The sequence below is a fragment of the Paramacrobiotus metropolitanus genome, unplaced genomic scaffold (genome assembly GCF_019649055.1).
Source record: "Paramacrobiotus metropolitanus isolate TYO unplaced genomic scaffold, Prichtersi_v1.0 Parri_scaffold0000170, whole genome shotgun sequence".
Classification (NCBI taxonomy): Eukaryota; Metazoa; Tardigrada; class Eutardigrada; order Parachela; family Macrobiotidae; genus Paramacrobiotus; species Paramacrobiotus metropolitanus.
The window spans coordinates 115,423-133,222 of record NW_026570390.1 but is presented as its reverse complement, the minus strand read 5'-3'; the positions used below and the strand labels follow the sequence as shown (position 1 = coordinate 133,222).

At 42.7% G+C, this 17,800-nt stretch overlaps 2 protein-coding genes across 2 annotated transcripts; one reads left to right on the top strand and one right to left on the bottom strand.

The window, feature by feature from the left end:
* Nucleotides 1–2,283: 2,283 nt before the first annotated feature.
* LOC129600291 (protein LSM14 homolog car-1-like) lies at nucleotides 2,284–8,583 on the bottom strand. Its single transcript, XM_055498770.1, has 8 exons — nucleotides 8,165–8,583; nucleotides 7,469–7,629; nucleotides 6,727–6,886; nucleotides 5,673–6,128; nucleotides 4,817–5,011; nucleotides 4,231–4,369; nucleotides 3,403–3,716; nucleotides 2,284–2,718 (listed from the first exon to the last, which is right to left on the bottom strand). The coding sequence occupies exons 1-7, from the start codon at nucleotides 8,292–8,294 to the stop codon at nucleotides 3,407–3,409; spliced, it is 1,551 nt and encodes a 516-aa protein (XP_055354745.1). The 5' UTR covers nucleotides 8,295–8,583; the 3' UTR covers nucleotides 2,284–2,718; nucleotides 3,403–3,406.
* Nucleotides 8,584–8,791: 208 nt separating this feature from the next.
* On the top strand, nucleotides 8,792–12,716 carry LOC129600290 (mitochondrial chaperone BCS1-like). The gene is made up of 4 exons (XM_055498769.1): nucleotides 8,792–9,427; nucleotides 10,243–10,956; nucleotides 11,607–11,864; nucleotides 12,494–12,716. Exons 1-4 carry the CDS (start codon nucleotides 8,982–8,984, stop codon nucleotides 12,678–12,680), a joined length of 1,605 nt encoding a protein of 534 aa, XP_055354744.1. The 5' UTR covers nucleotides 8,792–8,981; the 3' UTR covers nucleotides 12,681–12,716.
* Nucleotides 12,717–17,800: the final 5,084 nt, after the last annotated feature.

The window sequence follows — 17,800 nt, the reverse complement described above, 5'->3', positions numbered from 1 at the left end:
ATAATAATTTTGTAGATTATTGAGAAATTTATAATATTCTGAACCTGTATAGTATTTTAAATTATTTTTAAAATACATATACATATTCAAAAATAGTTTATTACTTTTAGATTATTTTTAAATTATGCTTATTATATTTAATTGCAGTACATATGTTATCGTACAGTTAACCGGCGCAAACCGAACCCTTACCGGAACACATGGATCCCGACACTGGGCAGGAACTGGTGCACGGTCTCCCAGCGCCCGGTGGCGGGCGTCTGCCGGTAGTCGCTGCGCAGGCTGACATGTCGCGGCCGCAACTGTTTGGCATTGATCCACTCCAGCATCTGCTCGTACATGGCTTGATTGCTGAGGATTTCGATGGAGGTCCCGAAGTGCCGTCCATAGAGCGCCCAGCCGTAGTTCCACAGCTGCTGCAGCGCCGCCACTAGCGCCCCGGCGCTGACGATCCCGAAGGTGGTGCCCAGGACGCTGTTGCCGCCGAAGATATGCCCGAGATAGTCGCTGATGTGGATGTTGAAGAGGTAGGCGATCATGCGTTCAATGTACGGGAACAGGACGCTCAGCAAGCCGGCCAATCCCAGACCGCCGCCAATGTTGACCCCGCCCGGCAAACCCAACATGGTCAGCACCATGATGCCAACGGGAACAACACGCAACAGTTATTTTCGTAAATAAATAAATTTTGCAAATTAAAAATTTCGTTAATCGAAAAGCAATGGGAAATGTGAGCACGGTCCGGAATACAGGGTGACCTTTCCGCAGTTAGTTGATGGTTGTAAGTTTTAACGAGCTAACTAGTTAAAATTAAAGTAACGCGACGACTGACGGCGTTCTACTGCTGTTTGTGATCCGGAATACGCTGGAGAAGTGTGCCGAATCGTATCCTGAATATGCCAACAGCGTTGAATGGACTGGGGCAAGGAGGATCTTTCAATGACCCCGTTTTGGACGACAGGCACCAGTGCTTCTTTATATGTGCATCACAATCAGCAGTACTGACCATGCTTGGTGTGACCATTTGACCCTCTTTTTATTTTCCACTTGACCGATGGACAAGCGACAGTTTGATACTGGCAAGTATGAGTTAATACGTAATGAAGCATTCAGCGGTTGGTTTACATATATGCTACCACAATGCCAGTGACGCTACTCATTGTCAGTGAAACCCAGTGTACGGACGTCCGGTTTTTTGTTAGAAAGCAATATCCAATGGACGATATTTACAGTATTACAGACTTCGGCCTGGCACAATACTTCCGGTAAGAAGATCGATTTTTTAATCCATGTAAAAATCACTGCAGATGTCATTCATGGTTCCGAATCTGGCTATTTGTACGTCATGAAAAATCACCGATTAAATGTAATTTTTCTTTAAAGAATAATATTATTTATCTCCCCGTATAAAGTGCACAGTTAGTTACCTGCGTATGAATATTATTACGAATTTATTTATTTTTTTTCCACATACATGTACGTCGTTATATTACTACTTCTGTTTTGTTCACACATTTATTATAGAAAAAAGATTGTTAATATTTACAATTTATTATTGGTTTAAAACAGGCCCGTCGCGAGACCCCCGTTAGTTTTTCAAAACGCTACTCCTCCCGGGGTTTTCGTCGCACATTTTTTCTGAATATACCGCGAGAACCGCCGTGAAATTCTGAACAAAATGGTTGAGGCCGAATTTCAAAATTCGTTTGTCCCCAAAATTCGACATTCACGGGCGGTCGCCAATGCGACACCTTCCTTTTGGGGAGTTTTCCCCTACAAAATTCAAAAATCTACTCCTCCAACAGTTTTCATCCTAGATTTTTTCTGAATACATCAATAAACTCACCGGAAAACTCTGAACAAAATGGTTGTAACCGATTTTCGAAATTCGTTTCTCCCCAGAACCAAGTTACAGGGAGGTCGACCGTACGACAGTTTAATTTTCGAGGGTTTCCCCCTAATCTGGGGTGGTCAAGGGGGAAACCCCAAATTGTAGCGTGTCGCATTGGCGACCGCCCCGTCAGGTCGACTTTGGGGAAAAGCGAATTTCGAAAATCGGCCTCAACCATTTTGTTCAGAATTTCACGGCGGTTCCAACGGTATATTCAGAAAAAATGTGCGATGAAAACCCCGGGAGGAGTAGCGTTTTGAAAAACTAACGGGGGTCTCGCGACGGGCCTGGTTTAAAACAATCATGAACAATTTAATATTATTTTAAGAAATGGATAGCCCATGCCGCAGTGATTTTCTAACTTTGTTCTCCATTCATCACCGCAAAATAACTGATATTATCCCAGTTTATTTCATCCGCCTCAACTGTCGCATACTCTTTGTGTTACGTCCATATACAAACAAAAATGGTTAAAATAAGAGAGAAAACAAAAATCCTAAACACATCGCTTGCATCCATGCGGCTGGCTCATCCCGCAGCAGATTCCCAGAACGGTAAACACGGTAAGAAACAACAAAAAAACGCCCCATTAAACAAGCTAATCCCTCCCGCATCGTCTGCGCACGGTTGTCCCGTCCCTTCTCCCCAGATTAACAAAAGAATACCTTAGCAAGCGACACAGGGGCGCCATTTTCTCCAAAATAACACACAAATCGCAAACACAAGCCGGCTGGCGTACCCCATGGGCAAATTAGAAAAAAGACAAACATTATATCCCAGCCAAAACCACGTCCTGGAACAGGGTGAGGAAACTCTCCACGCAGAAACTGCAAACAAACAACAGAAACTATTAAAATCAAAAGCCCCAGATAATTACCTAAGAAAATAAAAACTGAAAATTCGTATTCGTAAAATTCGCATGTCTAAAATGCAGATTCGTATTTATAAAACACGATTTAGTACTTATGATTCAAACTTATATAATATTAACTGCCTGATTATTATTTTTCAATATTATTTCATTTTTTACTAGTACTCATATTGATTTCATTACAAAGACAAAAGCACCGATAAACGAAAACCATCGCAACATTTTGGAAAATTCAATGACAAAAAACTCTATAAACCGATAAAATAAACAGCAGCAGTAAAGTAAAAACAAACCCAATAAATCTTTTCGGAAAAAATATAAAAAACAACGACCGAACTGAAGATAATAATTATACGAAAAAAAACGAAATACTACCGTATTATTTCTTACCAACAGAAGGATAGATGAATTTCAAAATCAGCGCTATAATAGGCGAAAAAGGACAACGCACAAGAACAGCCCAGATACAGCACATCTAATTCTAAAAAAACCGAAAATAATTCATTTATTATTAATAACCGAAGTAAGGAATTAATCCTTACGAACTTGAAAATAATCAATTCCTTTGTATAAAAATTGAAATAATCAAATATTTTTAACAAAACTAAAAATAGTTACTTAATTTACAGCGAAATCTTACCCGCTCAAGCCTGCGAGTAGGCCGCACCGCCGCCGCGTGCATGATAGCCGTTGTAGCGCTGCCCGCCACCGCGGCCACCCCGCTGATACCCGTAGCCGCCGCGCTGTCCATACCCGCCTTCGGAGTACCCTCCGCCGCCGTATCCGCCACGCCCACCACGATAACCACCACCCATGCCGCCGCGGCCGTACCCACCACCGCCGCCGCCCCGTCCGCGGTGGTTCTGGTTCTCGTACACGCGCGAATTCGGTCCGGACAGCCCGAAGGTCTCCGCGTTCACCTGCCGCTCACGGCGCCAATCCGTACGATTGGGCCTGCGCGAAGGAATACGATAAATTTCCTAATTATTCGCGAACATGTTATTTAATTTATTATAATTTATTTATTATTACTATTCTCCGATTCGCAACAGTAACTGTCTGTATTCACCTCATTAAAAACAATTTATACAATTACCGACGCTTCAATTACGAAACCACACTTATTCAATTAATAATCACACCAGAACAGCCGATTAATATGGTAAAGAAACATATATTCGGCTTAAAAGTAAAATTCCAAAATTGTTTAAAATGATGCGGAAATTGTCCTAACAAATTTTTAAAAAAAATTAATTACTTATATCATTCCGTACGGAAAACATTTCGAAAGTATGTATGCTGCTGTGGAGCAATCACGTACAACGGTACAAGCGATCATGCCACTGAACTACGCCACTCTTATCCCTACACCAGCATTTTTGTCCACACCAACACAATTACACACAAGCGTTGGGAAAAATAATAAATCCATAAGTAAACGATACGCGCGTAGCCGATATCGCCGTACCCTTTGCTCTTCTCCAGCGCGTCACAACTGATGTTATCAAAGAAATTGGCCGGATCGTAGCTGGCCTTGGCGTCCTTGTTCTCATCCTGCACCGGCTCCTCGTGGTGGTTTTCATCCGTCTCACTGCCCTCCGCCGTATCTGTCGGGGGAAGTCATTTTAAAATTAATCGAATAACATTCTAGATGTTTTTAATTATATTTCCGATTACTGTACATTATCGCTACAGATTCAACGCAACCCTATATTCATCACGTTTACCGAATTCAGCGAATGGCATAATTGCCTACGGTGGGTAATACCTGTGTCAGAAACTATTTCTTATCTCAAAATTTACTGTCCTTATTCTCAGTATACGCGTCTATCAATGACGACGAACATCACTCACAAAAGAGCATTTCAAAGATCGAATAACATAAAAAAAATACTGAATAAACATTGTATAAATACTGCATAAATATTGCAAAATATACTGCATAAATACTGTATAAATACACATACAACACACTTACAATAATATTCTATCAGATGTTTATCATCTTTACATCTGCTCTGCGACAACACAGAATTGTTGGAAAATTTTCATACCGTTAACGCTGACATGCCGCATCTGCTCCTCAATCTGCTGGAACGCCATGTTGGCCGAATCGAAGTCGAACTCGGGCAGATTCCGCGGCGCTGTCCCGGACTGCTGCGGCGGGCCGCGGTGCGCCTGCTGCTGCCGCTCCCCGCCCTGGTGCCCGGCGGCCAGATGCACACTCTGGTATTCATTGCGCAAACCACCTGTACAAGGAAATCCAGTTCATCAAAAATTACAAAAATGAGACAATATTATTCAGCGGTTTCTGGCGCCTTTAAAACAACCTCCAGCCTTTATCCTTCAAAATGTAAAGCAATAACCGCGTTTGCTAGTCTAGCTCCACTTGTTAAATGCGTGCTTTCCACAGAATACGAAATCCATAGCTTTCAAAGCATTTTAGTACCATACGAAGTATACATGCAGTATTTCACATTTTTTATATAAGAAAATATTGATCGACCGGACAGAACATTAAATCGTCACCCATTAATTAAATTCAGAAGAGAAAATAAATCGCAAAATGACATAAAAGTCTGGAAAAAGAAAGACAAAACATACAAAAGAAGGAAAACATACACACCGAGGCACTGACATATGGCACGAAATATAAAATCTTTTTAAAAAACCAAAACAAATTAAAATAACATCCGAGGAAGAAAAATTATCATGGAAAAAATTATTAAAGAAAACTGCGGTATGTTTTTAAGCAAAATTAAAACCACTTAGGAAACAAACTACTGAATTAAACAAAGAAAAATTACCAAGAAAATCAAATTAATTTTAAAAGAGGAAATATTAGCAGAAAATTCACTGGAACTCGGGATAGCAAACAGCAATTATGGTAAACCCAGCGCATCCACATACCTGACTGGTAGCCACCGCCCTGGTTATACCCTCCAGCACCGCCACCACGTCCTCCATACCCCGGATACCCACCCCGGGAAGGTCCCTGCGCCCCGCCACCTCCACCACGCGCGTATCCAGCCGTCTGTCCACCCCCACGGCCTCCGTATCCATGTCCCCCGCCGCGACGGTTCTCGTAACCACCGCCCCGGCCGCCGCGGTTGAAGGTGCGCGTCTCGCCCTGGTAGCCGCCGGGTTCGCGATCCTGCTGGCGCTCCTCGCGGCGCTGCTGATTGACGGCAATGTACTGCTGCGGATTCAACGCGAATGGATCACTGTACATGGCTTCACGGGCCTGCGCGGCGGTGCTGCTGGCCGACGGCAGGCCGGCCGAACGACTGGGCAGCTCGGCGGCGGCCACGGGGGCTGCGGCGAAGTGGGGCGGGGCGTGCGACACCAGCGGAGGTGCGCTGCCGCCTGCAGAAGGTCCAGCATAACTTTGACCGATGTTAGAAAATAACGGAATTAAATGCTACCGACGCCTCGTATCAAACATCATCCACATTAAACAGCCAATAAATCAATAATAATACTGCGATAATCATAATGCAATAACCGATAAATCAATACTGTTACCCGAGTATCATAATAATAATTCCGAGAAAATCCGACGAATAAATTTACAAATTATTTTTACTAACATTTCAAAGCAAAATCATATCCTGCACATTTCTATCCAGGGTACGTGGTGAAATGTTTTTCCTACTAAATTATTCCGAATTTCAAAGACATGCAGAATCTTTTCGAATCGCTGTGCAAGATACAAAATCGAAAAAAATTCCAAACGTAAAAAACTGTGAATAAAATGGCATAATCAAGCGGATGCGCACGATTTACGCCGTTTCAATTTGATTTTTGTCAGCAGAGTACACAGGTAGGTATTATACGGATTTAAAATACGTTACAAAATTTGTATTAACTCCGTACTGCTAAACGAACGCTAGTCCGCTCCCGTGAAAGATTTTATAGAATAACACGATAATTCTAAATGCTTGTAGTAAAAGAAATCAAGTACCTGATGGTGGCAAAGACAGTGGCGTGTTGATAGTCGGTTGGGATGTGACGGGCGATGGCTGGAATCCCAGCAGCGGCTGGGCATGACCCAGGGCCGCGTAGGCCGGCTGACTGGGAGCGGCTGTGCCGGGCAGGGGCGCCGTGTTGATGCTGCCTTTCACCTGGACAGCGCCACAATTAAAATTCAATAAAAACAACCAAAAACATCCGAATATAAACACCGCAGCTGCCAATCAAACTCCAGAACGCGATTTACGCCACACAAAAACTTTTATAATCGAAATTCATAATTTATATATACGTTATTACGCAATGGTAAGAATTTTACAGGCCAGTTATTGGTGAAAAAAGAATGCCACAGAAAAATCCAGAAAAAACACCCAAAAAATCCGAACAAACGCCGAAGTTTGCAGTAAAATTCAGATCGCACCTTCCGCCGCACATAAAATTTTATCATCTAAATTCATAATTTCTACATATGTTATTCCGCAGTGGTTAGAATTAAAAAAGCCAATAATTTGCCTAAACAAAATGCCAAACAAAAATCCAGAAAAAATACCCAAGAAAATTCGAATAAACACAGATTTGTTTACGCAAGTTACGATCCGGACTGAATACTTAGACGGAGAAATTTCTGAATAAAATTCATGGCTAAATATTTTGCCGCAGGGATAAATATTTTAAGGCATAAATTACGGTGAGTAGTTTAGAGAAAACTGGAATTTTTAACGAATTTAACGTACCTCGAGGATGGCCGGATCGTGGCCCATTTCGTGCTGGCGCGGCGCACTGGACACGAAGAGATCCTTAATGTCGGACGTTTTGAATACAACATACTCGTAGACATCGTTGCGCGGCGGGACAAACTGATCAGCACGCCGATCCTCCGTTCCAAATGAGCGAACTACACAGGAAAAAAATGACGAAAATTAATTTAGAAAATAAACCAGGCGGAAATTGCTGAAATTTTCGAGTAAAATTAACTATATTGTCGAATCGAACTATATTGTCGAATTTCGATGCGATTTAAATTAGAATAATTTATTCCCAAGAAATTCCCTTATGCACAGATGGAACTGAGGATAAAGCAAAGAACAACGGGCTCAATCGCTTCGTCACTTCCAGGAAAAGTCAAGAAATTAGAATGTCAAGTTCACGCATGCAGCTGTTTACAGCTACCACTTGTAACAGGCACCACGTTTACCATGCACGGGTACACTAATCTAATCAGATGCGCCGTATTTAACCAGCTACTTGAAATATTAATAATTCTTTCTTACATTATTTTCTCTGTGATTTGGTCAATTGATGCAAAAGGAATTCCCAACATATCATGCATTCAAAATAGCGAAATACGAATTTCAAAATTTGAAAAACCTTAATAACCGAGGTTGATAGCCAATGGAAAGATGGAATTTGCAGATAACGGCGCTCCTTACCTCCGCCAAGGGAAATGGATCCTTCGTTCAAATCGATCAGCGTGCCTTCATAGCGAATATCCGATTTGGACACCAGACTGATTTTACATCCAATATAACTCTGTGCCGATGAGGGTTGTTGGCCAGCCATGATTATTCAATAAAACAGAATACTGAAATAAGTAATTTCAAGGTTGTTCTAATACTGACAGTTTGCAACTGTAATCTCGGGACCCGCGACAGTCCCTGCAAAAACCACGCAGATCGTAGAAGTCCCTTATTGTGATATGTACAATAATCTCCCGTTCCCGCTACAAAACTTTTAGCAATTTATTACACCGTAGGAAAACTGGAAAATATAAATTTCCGTCGGGTCATGAGACTACAAAACAAAGAAAGGAAAAGACAAAGTGAGAAATTTCAAATGCCCGATAAACAGCAACAGTGCAACACAGAAATTTTATCGAGAAACCGAGGCCAACGAACTGAGTGGAGCGGAGCGCGCCGAGGCTCTTTAAGGGCTGAGTGGCTGCGTCACCGTTTGCTTGATCGCCTCACAACTCACTGATCAGAACGTTGAAACTGACTGAGTCAGCTTCACGACTCACATATCAGATCGATTGAGTCGGATTCAGAACTGTGGCTTGAACACCAGTGCCAATAACATTTTGTGGCCCTTCCTGTTCAATCACGAATCAGATCGTGAAAATCGCCAGCTTCCAGTTGTATTGATTTTATTTCCTCATACTTAGTAGGCATTTTGACCATTCTGATATCGCCAAAATTTGGACGCTCCTTCCTACATTGCATCAGTGTTTTTTTCGGGAATTTCTCCATCATGGTGCTGAGCCTGATGGGCCTTCCGGGTACGGGGATGAATCTGAGCGGCGGTCTGGGATTGGCCGGTCTGCTGACCGTCCTCTTCCCGTATTTTGAGCGCCTGCTGGCCTACCTCTTCAACATCCGCATCAGCGACTACTTCGGCCATCTCTTCGGCCACAACAGCATCCTGGGCACCACCTTCGGGATCGTCGGCGCCGGGGCCCTGGTGGCGGCGCTGCAGCAGCTGTGGAACTCCGCCTGGACGCTGTACAGCAGCTACTTCGCCACGTCCCTGGAGGTGTCCGGCCATGATCCCGTGTACGCGCAGATGCTGGACTGGATCAACAGCAAGGTGCTGCAGCCGCGGCATGTCAGTCTGCAGAGCGACTATCGCCAGGCCAGTAAGGGCCGCTGGGACACGGCCCATGAGTTCGTGCCCAGTGTCGGCGTACATCGATTCCGGTAAGACAGCTGGAGCATACCTCACGTACGTAGTGCTATACAGTGTGTTAATTTAGAATATTTTAGAATTTTTTGATACTTAATATATTGTTTATCGAATATTGTTTAGAATCAAATTAAATGTACTGAGGAATAAATATTGATTTCGAGTTTTCCAGCGTAGTTTCGCATGAAAATGTGACGTCAACTCACTGCCTGTGCTGATTAAATCAGTCTAGACTCGCAACAGCGAGCGGTCAGACAGCCCTGCACTGTCAGCGCATTTTACATAATTTATTTTTTTTAAAAACCTGGAATCTGATTTTGCTGAAAGATAGTGTACAACTATACATTAACGGATAAACAGACTGATATTGATGCAATTTGATTGACTGATTAAATATTTGTTGTTAATTCCCCTCGTATCTGTATCTGTATGTATCTGTAATTATGATAAATTTGTTAAAAAATTAATTTTAGAATTCAAGAAACTATAAATTTAAATTTAATTAAATCGCTACTCAATATGTGATTTGAAAATTGCTGTTTTACTGCTGAAATAATTCAAAGTAAAATTTTAAAAAAATAGTTTTAAAGAATAACTCAGTTTTAATGTTATAAGTACTACTGAAATAATTCAAAGTAAAATTTAAAAAAAAATTGATTTAAGGAACAACTCAGTTTCAAATTAAAATTTGAAAACGGCTGTTTCTTAATTAGAATTCAGTTCTGAACTACTAATCACAACTACTCGGGCGACGTTAATTTAACGCTGCTCTTAATTCCTGGATGTCTGACTTTAGCTGGAAAGCCTGTAATTGCTGTCGATTATACAGGTATCAAGGAAAGAAGATGACCTTGGAGCGCCGGCGCCAGGAAAGCCAGATGGACGCCTTCACCGGGCAGAAGCCGCAGGAGAGCCTGGTCCTCTCCACCCAGGGCACCACCACGGCCATCTTCCGGCACATCCTGGCCACCGTCAAGGAGTACCAGCGCGCCAAACGCCAGGCCCGCACCTACCTGTACACCGTCAGCCACGGCGTGTGGATGCCCACCAACGTCAACGGCCGCTGCAAGCGCCCCCTGGACTCCATCATCCTCAACGCCGGCGTGGTCGAGGCCATCACGGAGGAGCTGCAGGAGTTCTTCGACACGGCGGAATGGTACACGAAGTACGGCGTCCCCTACCGCCGCGGCTACCTCTTCTACGGCCCGCCCGGCACCGGCAAGACTAGCTTCATCACGGCGCTGGCCGGCCACTTTGATCTGTCCATCTGCACGCTGAACCTGAGTGACGCCCAGATGACGGATGAGCAGCTGCTGCGGCTGATGTACTCGGCGCCGGAGAACGCGGTGATCCTGTTGGAGGATGTGGACGCGGCATTCGGGGATCGGGCGGCCAGTGTCGAGGAGGAGAAGAAGATTCCCGCCGCCGCTAAGATTCGATCGGCCGGCCGGATGCTGACGTTCAGTGGGCTGCTGAACGCGGTGGACGGGGTGGGTTCGGCGGAAGGACGGATTATCTTCATGACCACCAACTACATTGAACGGTAACCAGTTTATCGCTACTTCAGAAGTATTGGAAAATCATCCCGTTATTGCTGTACAGTGTACATGCGCGCATTCTAGGTCCTTATTTCCGTTTTTTTCTCTCTATTTCGTCATCTAAATTCCGCAAAATTACCTACTAAATAACTGATATTTATGTTTGAATATTAGTAAATAATTATTCGGGTAACGGGGTTAAATCTGGTGATCAAGATTAAAATGTTTTCAGCAACTAACACTCCTCTTTGGCCACCCATGGTTTATTATTTATCTGCAGGAGTCAGATCGATAGTTGCACGACTAAAATATATTTCCTGATTAATGCATATATATGAATATTAATTGAATTTATGCTTATTTAATTTTAGTGTTTGATGTGTTTTGGATAAATGTTTTTTTTTTGCCACGTACGCGCACGCAGTTTAAGTGGGCTTTCGTTTTCCTCGTAATTTCACAATTCCTGTTTTTAAAGGAGGTATCATGTGGCTATATTGGACATATTTTTATTAGAACATGTACACCGCCGTTTTGCCATGGTATTTAAACTGCTTGGAATTTTTATGATTTATGTAGAGATTTATCTTGTTGTTAACGGAACAGAAGTGTATTTGTATTTTGTACAACATCTGATGGCATTGCTTAAACGGTGCAGACTGGATTCGGCACTGATTCGTCCCGGCCGCATCGACCGCCGTCAGCTGTTCGACTTCGCCAGCGAGTACCAAGTGGAGATGATGCTGCGCCGCTTCTACCCGGCCTGCACCGCGGAGGAGGTGCAGCAGTTCGTCCGCGCCGTCTTCGAGCATCCGGACGGACGCCGCGTCACCATGGCGCAGCTGCAGGGCGTCTTCCTCGTGCATAAACGCCGTCCGGCCGACGTCATCGCCGGCGTCTCCATGCTGCACGACTGGTAGGCGGATGCCGCAACGGGGATTATATAAGAAATGGGAATTTTGTTGTTGTTGTTTTTTCAATATGAAATTGCAGTTTCTTGGTCGGGATTACCTAGTTTTCCTTATCGGTGTCGACACATGTCATCGCTTAAAGTAGCTTACTGGCAGAGTAATTTGTTCCTAACGGCATAATATAGTTTCTTTCGTAATTCGATCCACTTACATGCGCGACCGAGTGGCTGTCTCACTATACTGTTTCCTATGTTTTAACTGCAGTGTGTGTGTGTGTGTGTTTTTTTTGCTGAACTAACAAATACAGTTGAATTTGTCGTCATTCTCGTAGAATAGATCGTAATAACATATTAATAAAAACAAAATTAAATGCTTAAATACATATGTACATTTGTAATTAAATACTGAGTAATCAGATAATACAGAATATGCGTTGCCAAAATAAATATTGTAACTACACTAGGAAAACGAAATAGTAAAACAATATTCAGTAGATAAACTCACAATTTTCGATATATAAACAAATGTGGAAACTAAATGTATAAGGGTTTTCGACTCGGTCCCGCTGATCTGGTACTGCGTATTGTGACAACTGTTATCCCATGCTAATTTATTTAATCCTAATTCATTATAGGATTCACCAGGAAGAAAAGATACGCCAGGAAACCGGTGGAAAGCGGGCCACGGGACGCCAGCCGATCAGCATCGGAATCCCACCCGGCAATGCGGCATCTATCCTGGGAACGGGACTGATTGGGGCAGATTTAGATCAGATGTTCTCTGTGCTTAGATCGCGTGGTTTAGTTGATGCTGACTACTAATGATGTCCTCTTTATGGCTCTGTGGGATTAAGAAATGTGCGGTTGTGAACCAAAAAAAACATATTTACAAATTTATTATTATCACGACGTATTTGAGGGACAAAACATTGCCGCGCACAAATGACGTAATTTTTAGATTCAGTATTGTCCGTATTCTACCGGTACTCTTTACATATACAATATAATATTGTATAGCACCGTATTGTACATGTATTCGCTACCGGTAACCGATAGGTTAATCGACGACAAACAATAAATAACATATAAATACACAAGCTGTGTTCATAATTTACGCTTATGTGCGACATTTGCGGTAAGTACCGCATTTCGGCATTTTTCGATAGGAAAGATCTAATAATTAAATTGGCGAATATACAAAAACGGTAGCAGTGTTAATGTATGCGGAAAAATGCTACTCATAGTTGTACGAGTACTGTACATTGACGCCGCTTTGCATTAGTAATTTATTACACGCGTAATAAAGTTAATAATGCAAAGCGGCGACATGTGCGTATACACGCACACAAAATTAATGTAATAATACAAATTAATTTCCAGTAATTACTTCCGTTCGTTTTGGCAATAGAGGATAAAAGAGTACTGTTATATGTGATAATGAACAGTGAATATACAGTACATGTACTGTACATGCATTATTGTAACATAACTGTAACATAAACCTTCTCAAATGTTCGTAAAAGATAAGTACCTGTACAGCACATACGTAATATAGTGGCAGTATTTTATTTCAAACCATTACGACAACCCGTGTTAAACAAAAGCAATTAGAAAAACAAGAGCTCATTAAACCGTCTCTAGAGACAAACGCTGTGGTAGATATTCATGTGAGCGGGCTCCTCCTGAATGAACCCCTAATCTCCTTCCCAATTCTATTAGTATTTTTGGTGTTAAACCGTTGTTTTAGTTTACAGCTGCTTAATGTTGCTCTTCAGTCATTTATTTAATAATCTCAACAATCCGTCAACAGACATATACTCACAGTCACAGCTGCGCATAAATAACTGTGCAGCAAATGGTCAGTGTAACCAGTTGGACAGGACGGAAAATAGTAGTGCGTTTATACAAAAAAAAATGAATGATAAATGTCCATCAACTAATATCTCCGTTTTGACCACGTACAAATCATTACACCAAAGAGACATAACCGCCATTGTAAACTCCGGACGCGCCACCGGGCGTCCCGGTGCCGGAACCGGACACGGCGACGGGCACGTACGGCAGGACGCCGGTAATGGCCACGGGGGGCTTATAATCCACGGCGGTGGGCGGATACGGCTTGGGACTGTAAAGATACTGCGCGATGACCTCGTGGGCGTTGTTGGGGAAGTTCTTGTTGATCACCGGGACGAAGGCGGCGCGGTCATACCCCACTTGTACCAGGTAACCGATCAGGGTCTGCGCGTTCAACGGAATACCGCCGTATGTGCTTAGTCCGGGCCCTCCTCCCGCGGGGACGGCATACTGCGCCGTTATACAGGGTACCAGGAAAAAAATGAACAAAACATTCGGCGACATTTTTAACAGGGTCACATTAATCCTCCGCGTTGACGTATGGATACACGGAATTATTGTATATTGTTATATATATGTATAATGTATATATACGGCAATGCTAATTTTTATGGCGCTTCCTGCACTTTAAAAATTAGCAGTTGCAGATCGTAAAAAAATGCCGTATGGGTGGATTTCGAAAGTTTTTTGTTCATTTTCTCAGTTTAAAGCGATCGCGTGGGCTGATAATCGGCGTGAATCATGCAACGCGGTTATAGCCGGTGTTTTGTTGGTGATTTACGGCGTTCGTGTATTGGTAATATAAATCATAATTGATCGGGTATCCGCTAATATTCGACAGATGTTTTTACCAGTTAACTTGTGCATTGACCGGACGCTTGCGTAACGCGTAATTAAATGCCCATGTTCGTCGATTGTTTTTCCAAATTAAACGGCAAAACTTAAGCGTTATTAACGAGCAGACTGCGACCTTGGCTGCTTTATCGAAATTATCATTGTTTTAACAGTACTGTAGCTGTACTGCGTTACTGCATCGGGCCTCTGATTCAGGTGTACGCGACGTGGCTACCGGTGGTACGCCAAAGTGAATGCACAGCCGCCTCCCAGCGTTGGTCATAGAACACTGTAACGGACACGCCCGAACCGCAAAATAAGTAGTACACTGATGTATCCTAGCGTTACGCTAATGCTCGATACTGAAAGGAATTCTAGCATGGTAGCCGTGTAAATACAACAGCAGCATCTGGCATGGTGAGCCATTTATTGCGCATTTAATTGGTAAACGTACGGTACTAACGAAAGTATGAATGTGATTATGATGAGAGCCAATATGAGTATGAATTCTGAATTAGGAATAGGATATGAGTACGAGTACCGTTATCAGTATTAGGCACATACTAGCCCCAATTAACACTTATTTTTGCCATTTCTGTATAATCATGTCGAGAAACGGAGGGCGTAAATGTGCTTACAGGAAGTGCCCCCTGAGGGCAATATGGGCATGTGACGATGGCCACAGCACTAGTACTCCAGTTTTCGCAATAATAAAATTAATATTTTAATGCAGTACCTGCAATATTAAATTCTACTTCTGCAGTAAGTGTATTACGAGTAAAAACAACAAAAAAAAATTTAAAAATATGGATGTACTGTACAAAGATCTGACTATGTGCTCCAGCCATAATTTATTCATGTAACGCGTAAACAATGTGGCATGGGGCGCCATGCATGGTATGGATGTTAGCACTTAGCGTAACCCATAAACGTGCATTCTTCGCTGTATTTGTGCGCCCATAATTTCTCGACAAGCTCGTAGATACTGTACTTGTTCTTGTTAACACCGCCAACGGGCACGTCGGATGACATTTGGTTGCGATAGGTGTGAAACCGAACTCGTATTACCTAGATGAAGGAAAGCGGCAATGGACAATCCGGAAGTGCGTACTACATTAGCCAAAACAATTGTACCGATGCACGCTTGTTTTTGAACAGAAATTTTAAACTGGATGGACTATCTATCCATAATATATCCTGCGTTGGCACGAGCTGCGCAGCAGAGTTGGTTCACAAGGAAATAGAACGTAAAGCATGGACGTATGTGTATACGATGCCGATTACCAATATTGTTTGTTTACGCATCGGAGAAGAACTAGGGATCCTCCTTAGTTCTCCCCATGCGGTATGTGTACAAGTTTGTCGAAAAGTTGCGGTCGAATAAAGAAGCGAAGAATGCATATTTAATTTTATGGGTTACACCAACCTCCAAGTCGTCCATATCACGGCGCGCCACGCCTCATTGCTTAAATATTACATGAACCGTTTTAATATCACACTGTTTAAATATTACATGATTTATTATATCACGCTAAAACTTTCGCTTTCGCGCACTCCGAATCGGGTTTTTATGTCATTCTAAAGCTAAATGGTTTGTACAACAACGCATTTAAACTTTTCGCCCATTTTAATTCGCCATATTTCGGCAACCGGATGATGCGCGCTCAAACGGTTTGCAGAACAATTTACGTATAACAGTGCACGTATAACAGTGTACGTATAACAAAATTTGCTTTAGAACGACATAAAGTGTTACAAACGTGATTCGGAGTGTGCGAAAACAAAAATTTTAGTGTATATATACCATTTTTGACACCATGTACCGGGTCGAAAAACTATTCTGTATATCACCGAAAAAGTATTTTCGCCGGTGAAACCGCAGCGATTCGTTATCTTTCCTCAAAATAAGCAAATAGTCATTACTGGCCAACCTGTCTCGGTGGGACTGCGACGCCGGTAGGTCATCACTGATTTTTTGTTGCTTATTTCAGTTTTCTTATTTTCAGTGTTCTTCTGTCAAAATACGGCAATTCGCAGCGCAACCTTCAACGATTCGTATTACAGTGTCTCAAAAATTAGGTAATCCGTCGCACAGTGGATTCCGTTATTTGGTTTTCGAATTTCGATACATGAACCTTGATAGGGCATTTCTTGCAAGAAATAATGGAGCACAGCAACGTCCGGTGGAGAAACCAACTTGAAAACTCAGTTGAGTATTCAGTTTTATTTCTCAACCGGAAATTATTCCATAGTATGCAGGCCGAACACACATGACCCATCGTACCATCGAATAACCTGCTTCTCTGCACCAGTCGATCCTGTTGCGGTTTTTACCTGACTCAATATATTAGCTGTGCAGCAGCTGTTTTAGGTACTCGTAAAGTATACATGAATGCAAGATCTCCATTACGACATTATGACGTGGGTTCCTGGCTGCCGAAATCTGGGAAATCATATGTTGAACGCAATGGAAATCATAAACCTGGTTCCCTGCACAGATCGCAGAAAACGTTTCAAATTTAATGGACCATGTTTTTGAAATTTACCGAAATTAATGAGATATTGATAAAAGAATGGAAGGATGGTGATGGTGACGCCGACGCAAGAAAGTATGTAGATCATCCCGCAGCCGTAGGGCAGTAAATTTATAGCGCTGCAGAATACAATGCCGCCCACCTTTTCTCTCAGTTGTAAAGGCGACAACGTAACCCAGCAACTGCCGTTGTGCAGCGCGGCTCTCACTGTACTGAAGAATATCGTTATTTCTGACAGGATTCTGATACATCCGAGAGAAGAGCTAAAAAGTTATCTGATTGAGGGTCTGTTACTTTACGAAAAAGGCTGTGTGAGATACTACTGGCATCTTGCTGCTTATCTCCGGCGATCTGGAACTGAACTGTTGAATTCAATTTGACCATGTCTGCGTTAGCTCGGTTGGGCACCATCCGTAGCTTAAAAAGGACCGTTTCATTCGCCTCCTTATATTATGTGATTGATGTGCTTCACCGTCGTATGGCACCGCGCTGATCCTTAGGTTTTTTTGCGGATCGCTTTTGTATTAGCCGTCACAAGTCCAGGAAGCTTCATTGGCCAGCTCAGTAACAGACATTTGGCCATCACTCCTTATGGATTCAAACACGACAACAACGCAAAATCTATCCGCTTTCTCGGTGCCCTTCGTCAACACTACGCTATCCTTCTCCCGGCCGAACATCACAACATTTGAGCAGTCGGTATCAGTCAGTCGCATTAGC